At 37.2% G+C, this 6,407-nt stretch overlaps 1 protein-coding gene across 3 annotated transcripts; it reads right to left on the bottom strand.

Annotated features, from left to right (window-relative positions):
- Positions 1 to 1,069: 1,069 nt before the first annotated feature.
- Positions 1,070 to 4,967, bottom strand: LOC123501394 (putative nuclease HARBI1). Of its 3 annotated transcripts, none has more exons than XM_045250216.1 (4): positions 4,532 to 4,967; positions 3,401 to 3,552; positions 3,218 to 3,297; positions 1,070 to 2,643 (listed from the first exon to the last, which is right to left on the bottom strand). In XM_045250216.1, the coding sequence occupies exons 1-4, from the start codon at positions 4,532 to 4,534 to the stop codon at positions 1,742 to 1,744; spliced, it is 1,137 nt and encodes a 378-aa protein (XP_045106151.1). In that variant the 5' UTR covers positions 4,535 to 4,967; the 3' UTR covers positions 1,070 to 1,741. The 3 variants fall into 3 exon arrangements, with proteins under 3 accessions (XP_045106151.1, XP_045106152.1, XP_045106153.1); XM_045250217.1 differs by lacking the exon at positions 4,532 to 4,967 and adding an exon at positions 4,303 to 4,519; XM_045250218.1 differs by lacking the exon at positions 4,532 to 4,967 and adding an exon at positions 4,199 to 4,235.
- Between the last annotated feature and the right edge of the window lie 1,440 nt (positions 4,968 to 6,407).

Genomic DNA, 6,407 nt, shown 5'->3' with positions numbered 1-6,407 from the left:
TCTCTCTCTCTCTCTCTCTCTCTCTCCTTTCAGGTGTTTGATGTAAAAGTAGGAACTTTTGCACTTTCATGAAATGATGTGCAAAACAGGAAAAGAAAAAGAAACCACATATTACAAGTATTGTAGATTTCTATAATTGAATCTGGCAACTCTTATTAGCAATGGGAGTCACATGACTTGGCCGACAAGCACAGTCTTGTAGAGGCAACCATGGGTGACACATACCAGCGCATTACTGTTCTACCACTGATCCAGAGAGTCCAAGAGAATGATTTTTTGTGATATTATCAACATCACTTCCTGAATGGATGCACAAATATAGAACAATTCCTGTTTCACAATCACAGAGTATGTACATTTTTATTCCAAAGCGATGTCGCTTTGATGGAATGTACTGTATGAATTTTATTCTCCCCTTGAAGAGTTTCAAAGATTCATCAATGATCATGTTCTGAAATGGTTTGAGAAAGGTACTGAATTTATTTATAAGATTTTGCAGCACTGGTCTGATTTTATAGTGGATCAGCACTCGCATCACTAGTAAAGTGAAGAAACGTTAGTATATTGTTATACCTGTCTCGTCATATAACTTCCAAATATTGGCATGAATAGAAGGTCACTCCTGTTCCAGTAGTCATGTGTTAGAGATTTTCTGGCACGAGTCATAAGCAAAGTCAAAGCTATGTATGTTAGAAGTTCATCTCTTGTTAGATTTGCCCATTTCTTCTCGTGTGAGCCAGGAGCCATCTCATGAGCCTCAACATACTTGGCATGATACTTGTTGGTTTCATTCACAATATCTAATAAATCACATAGACTCCACTGAGTCACTTTGTTATGCAGGTTTGCCAGAAAATAATCAGAATCATGTTGGACTTCTGGGAATACAGTACAGGCAACCCCCGCTTAACGAAGGGGTTACGTTCCTAAAAAACCCTTCGTTAAGTGAATTTTCATTAAATGAACCAATTATAACAAGTTTAACCCCTGACTTGAGCTTCCATTGAGAGTAACAAAGTGAGAGTGCATCATAGTACAGTAAAAGATTTAATGAAAGTAAAAATTATGAAGTTAAACATTTAAGCAGTTTAATTTAAGAGTAAGTCATTATAATGTACACTAATGCATGTATGTAAGTAACTTTATAATGTTTATGATTATTATTTGTAACCCCAGACATTTTTATGTCTTAAATTACATTTTTGTCCATTTGAGACACTGTGTCATCCATAACAGGTATAAAAATTGTTGCACTACCTCTTGGGTAGAACTCCATAATTGGGGGTTCCCATGACCCTCAGGGGTCAAAACACCCATCTTATCTACAAACCCCAGGAAACATCGCATCTTAAGTTGTGATTATAGTGTCTGGTGTCATTAAGTGATGTTTTGAAAAAAGAATTTTTGTTGCACTCAAAAGTTTAAATAAATCGTTAATTAGTCATTAATTAGTGCGTGTCTTAATTAATAACCCCAGGCATTTTCACGTCTTAAGTTGTGCCACTTTCTTTTTTGGGGTATTCTGAATGCAACAAACTTGAAATGGATGTTGCACTCAAAATTATGATTACATGGGTTTGGGGGTCACATTTTGGGGACCCTCAGGGGCCAAACCCCAGGATTGTGCAACTTAAGATGTCCCATCCCTTCATCCAGATGCAAAGTACAATAGAATTACACCCTCAAACCTTTTGCACTCAATACTATGAATAAAAGTCAGCTAGCTCTCCAACTACCTGGCCTAAAACCACCTTTCGATAAGCAACCGTCTCTTGTTAGCACCCTCCTCAGCACCATCAACTGCCATTTCACCACCATTTATATCATCATCATCTTCATCGTCAGCAGCAGCAGCAGCATGTCTAACCTCATTAACATCATTGTCATCATTGCCTTCTGGGCAGCATGGCTCATCTACAAGTGGATACTGCCTTGAAATAGCAATATTATGCAATATAGCACATGCCATGATAATAAGCTTTGTGGTACCAAGCTTGGTTTGCATTGGAATACTTAGGATTCTAAATCTTCTCTTCCACACACCAAAAGCCCTTTCTATAGTATTCCTAGTTCTAATGTGTGCTGCATTGTATCTCTCTTCTTTTTCATTTCTAGGATTTAGTATTGGAGTTAGTAGAAAAGGAGTACATGGGTATGCACTGTCACCCAACAGATGCCCAGAATATTCTCCATGTTCAAGCTTTGTGTAAATTCTGGAATTTTCAAAAATTCTTGCATCATGTGTGGAGCCAGACCAACTACATACAATATTTGTAAACCTTAATTTTGCATCACATGCACCCTGCACATTCAGGGACATAAATCCCTTCCTACAGCGGTACTGTTCAGGATCATCCCCCCCAGGACTTTTGATTTTTATATGAATTCCATCAACACAGCCAATTACTCCAGGTAGTTGAGCAATCCTGTAGAATTCATTGACAATGGCATGAGCCTCTTGATGATCAGGGAAGTGTATGTGGCGTGGGGCAGTTGAGGCAATTGCTGTTGCAATACGCCTCACAAATCTGCAAACGGATGCTGCCGACATCTCTGCACAATCTGAGAGCGTGATTTGGAAGTTTCCTGTCGCCATGTAGCGAAGCGACACAAGAAGCTGCAAGTACTGTGGCACACTACTTCCTGCAAAGAGTTTATAAACTTTTAGGAAGCAGAAAACTTTGGGTCTGGCTATTTGAAAAGGACAATACATAAACAAATTTGCTGGTAGATATTAAGATAGATAGACTGATACATATGTGTGACATTAAAAAAAAATTTCTAAGTGTGCGAGTCATAGAAAATGGTGGGAGCCTCTGATACAAAGGTACATGCATCAAGAGATCAAAGAGCTTGGAAAGGATAGCATTGGTAGAAAAAATTTAAGCAATAATTAAGCATAAAGTAATACATACTGTATGCAAAAATGGCATCTTAATGTTGATAGTTATACCCATCCCCTCACTCATTCCCTTAGGTCTCCTTATACAACCGCACAAAAAAAATAATAAATAAATAAATAAATAAATAAAAAAAAAAAAAAAGCAGAAAGGCTTCAAGTTCCCTCACTCCACCTCATTTAATTGCCTCCAATATGGTGGCAGACTTCTAGTTGACAGGGTAAAGACAGATAGGCAGAACATATGTAAGCATCATTCTATAGTAAACTTAAGTAATGATACATATAAAATATAATTACTGTTATAGATTGTCTTACCTCTTCCATCTCGTATTCTTCCCAAGTAGGGTGTGATCTCTTCAAGCACATCCCTTACGCCATCCTTTGATAATCGATACCTGTTGGGTTTTTTAATCTTTCAGAAATGTTCCACAAAAAAAGACGCCAATATATAATTATAAATAGATAGAAGCATAGAACTACCACGAGTGGGATAATTACCTTTGGATGAATTCCTCTTCCGTGAGGTATACCATTGGGTCACTGCGATCCCGTAGTACTGTACGTGGTAATCTCAAGCGCCGAATTTCTTCTATTTCCTCATAGTCAAGTTTTTGTAGGAGATCAACAATGCCACAGAAAAGTTCTAAGGCCTGAAATAGGTAATACATGATTACATATACACTTAACTGTATTTAAAACAAAGTAATGCATTAAGTATGTGCTTCATGTACAGGCAATTTGATGGCTCATCAAGGAAGAAAGAAAGAAATTTTGGGTAAATCTTGGTGAGATTATCCAAATTTTGTGCTGCACTACTAGTGCTGTCAATAACAATAATAATAAAAATAGTGTTGATGATGATGATGGTAATGGTAATGATAATTATAATAATAATAATAATAATAATAATAATAATATGTAATAAATGACAATGTAATTATCTTAACCTAACAACAACAATTATTATAATAATAGTAAATTAGACTATAAGTATCATGTGGTAATGGTAAATCTATAAACCTCACCTTGCCTTAACCTAACCTAACTTAACCTTGTTTTGACCTAACCTGACCTAATCGTGCCTATTTCAAGACAAAATATGTTTCGGAATATTATATAGGTAATAGAAAAAGCGCAACTCCACCATTATCCACGTCCCTCCCATTCACCTTGTTTCCCCGGTCCTTCTTCACAGCTCTTTCACTTTTAACAGCGTTTACATCGCTCCCTCTCTCTCTCTCATGTATCTATATTTATCTGTTATGCTTTTCCACTGTGATATTAAACAAAAATTACCTAATTTTAACCGGGGATGGATCCCTCCCCTCCCTCCACGGCATATCAAGCTAACCTACTAATCAGCGGGGTTGTGGTGTTTACAATCAACATGTCATACTTACTGCTGATAGTAGAGGGGCGTGTGAGCTTCAAACCTTTTGTAAAAAGGCCGAAAGTGCAAAATAAATAACTGGAATTAATTGTAGTACAATGGTGAGGCGTCGTAGTAACTCGTTTTTGAGTGACGGGTGGTTTGATGGTTCACTTGTAACCATGCTGCAACATTCAGACACTCCTTGCATCATGCTCCTTATTTTGACTATTTTACATATATTTATATATCATACGTACCATTATTACGAAGTAATTCCCAGTTTAGTGCAGCTCAGCACAGATGTTTGTTTTGAGTGTGACGCGCCGCAATCCCAGCGCGACCATGCATGTTGTCTTAAAACATTTTACTAGTGATCATAGGGTTACTGCTTTGAAAGGAAAGAGAAATAAAAAAAAAATAAATAAATAAAAAAAATATTGTTTATTCTGAAGCGATTTTATACATCATGAATACATTTCTTACATTTCGTCTTTCTCTTTCGGGTGGGTATCATCAAGATGTATTAGACTAATCTTATACATCTTGGGTATCCTTGTATGTATGTAAGAGTGAAACAATAAGTATAACCTGTGTCTCTCGATTTTTAGTCCCAGGCAGTCCCACCACCGAGGCCGGGGAAACTAATGTAAACTAGCATTTTGTAGCCATCTTACCAGGGCAGAAGTCTCTTTTGAGCATCATGTGGCCATCATACTATTGTTACAACCACAGCAATCTGCTTGTTATTATGTTTAATGTGCCAGTAAATAAATGTGCAGGTTTATTACATGATCATGGTGCTTATAGAAATATATATTATGACATATTATGCATGTACCATATTTATCTTTATATTTTTATGTTTGTACAGTAAACCCACACAAGTTGGACCTGTCCAACAAGGGGTGGGTGGGGATGGAGGTGCTGTACTCACTTCTACAAACCTACAATAATTGGAGTACTGTCACATAACCTACACATAGGTGGTCATATTTCCTACACAAAAATAAGTATCCACCACATTTACTACGCAAAATTCAGCACCATACAGGAAATATATGCAAATTTAGCTTTTTTAAGGTAGTGAAATACTTCTGACACAAAATTCTGTTCTGTCACATATCCTACAAGGATACGTCACATCTACACACAGTAATCTATTCTGTCACATTTCCTACACTGTGTAGGTGCACCCCTGTATTTGGTGTTTCTGGCTCACTACACTCCAAACGACCTTCAACAGGCGACAAATACTTTGCTTGTTAAATGTCCGTTCTGCGCAGTATCGTTATCATGGAGACCAAGTATGGCCAGCAATGTAAAGTGTTTATTTCCATGTATACGTATGTTTTAGTAAGAAGTAAAACGTTCCATTTTAATAAATAAGAAGGTTAATTCTAATTAATGTGTTTTCCAGTTTCTAGTTTTTATATATATATATATATATATATATATATATATATATATATATATATATATATATATATATATATATATATATATATATATATATATATGTATGTATGTATATGTATTATGCCCTATAGTGCCTGTAGGCATACTTGAAGCGTATATGTGGGAAGCGCTGCTATATCTGTGGGCCATAACCAAAGGCCCGCGTCACCCCTCTTCGGGTGGCAACCAACAACAACAACAACATCAGCTTCCGCCCATTAGTGGGGCAGGCACTTTAATTTATAATGGTACCCGTATTACAGCCCTTATCACTACCCAAGCGTATCTTTGGATTAACCACCTAGAACCTGGGTATCATGGTGACATGTAGATAACTTTAAACCACCCAACAAATGGCATAGCTTCAAAGCAGTATGTAGTGGGATTTGAACCTACACATGGACGTCTGCCAAATCCCGCACCCACCACCTTATCCACTACACCACCACTATGTGTGTATTCACCTAGTTGTAATTTTACAGGGCCTGGGTATCATACTCGTGTGGCCCCGTCTCCATATCTACACACATCCAACTTTCCTTTAAAACTATGCACACTCCTCGCTGACACCACCTCCTCACTCAAACCATTCCACACCTCCACACATCTTTGTGGGAAACTATATTTCTTCACATCCTTCAAGCATATTGCCTTGGCTATCTTTTTACAATGCGATCT

This window comes from Portunus trituberculatus, chromosome 9 (assembly GCF_017591435.1).
Source record: "Portunus trituberculatus isolate SZX2019 chromosome 9, ASM1759143v1, whole genome shotgun sequence".
NCBI lineage: Eukaryota > Metazoa > Arthropoda > Malacostraca > Decapoda > Portunidae > Portunus > Portunus trituberculatus.
This window is presented reverse-complemented; position numbering and strand designations above follow the sequence as displayed.

What these genes read in the sequence shown, in the direction of transcription:
- LOC123501394 (XM_045250216.1), bottom strand. An exon ending in GAAGAGGAATTCATCCAAAG is followed by an intron (nt 3,298 to 3,400) that starts GTAATTATCCCA and finishes AAAACCCAACAG; the next exon opens with GTATCGATTATCAAAGGATG. An exon ending in AAGAATACGAGATGGAAGAG is followed by an intron (nt 2,644 to 3,217) that starts GTAAGACAATCT and finishes AACTCTTTGCAG; the next exon opens with GAAGTAGTGTGCCACAGTAC.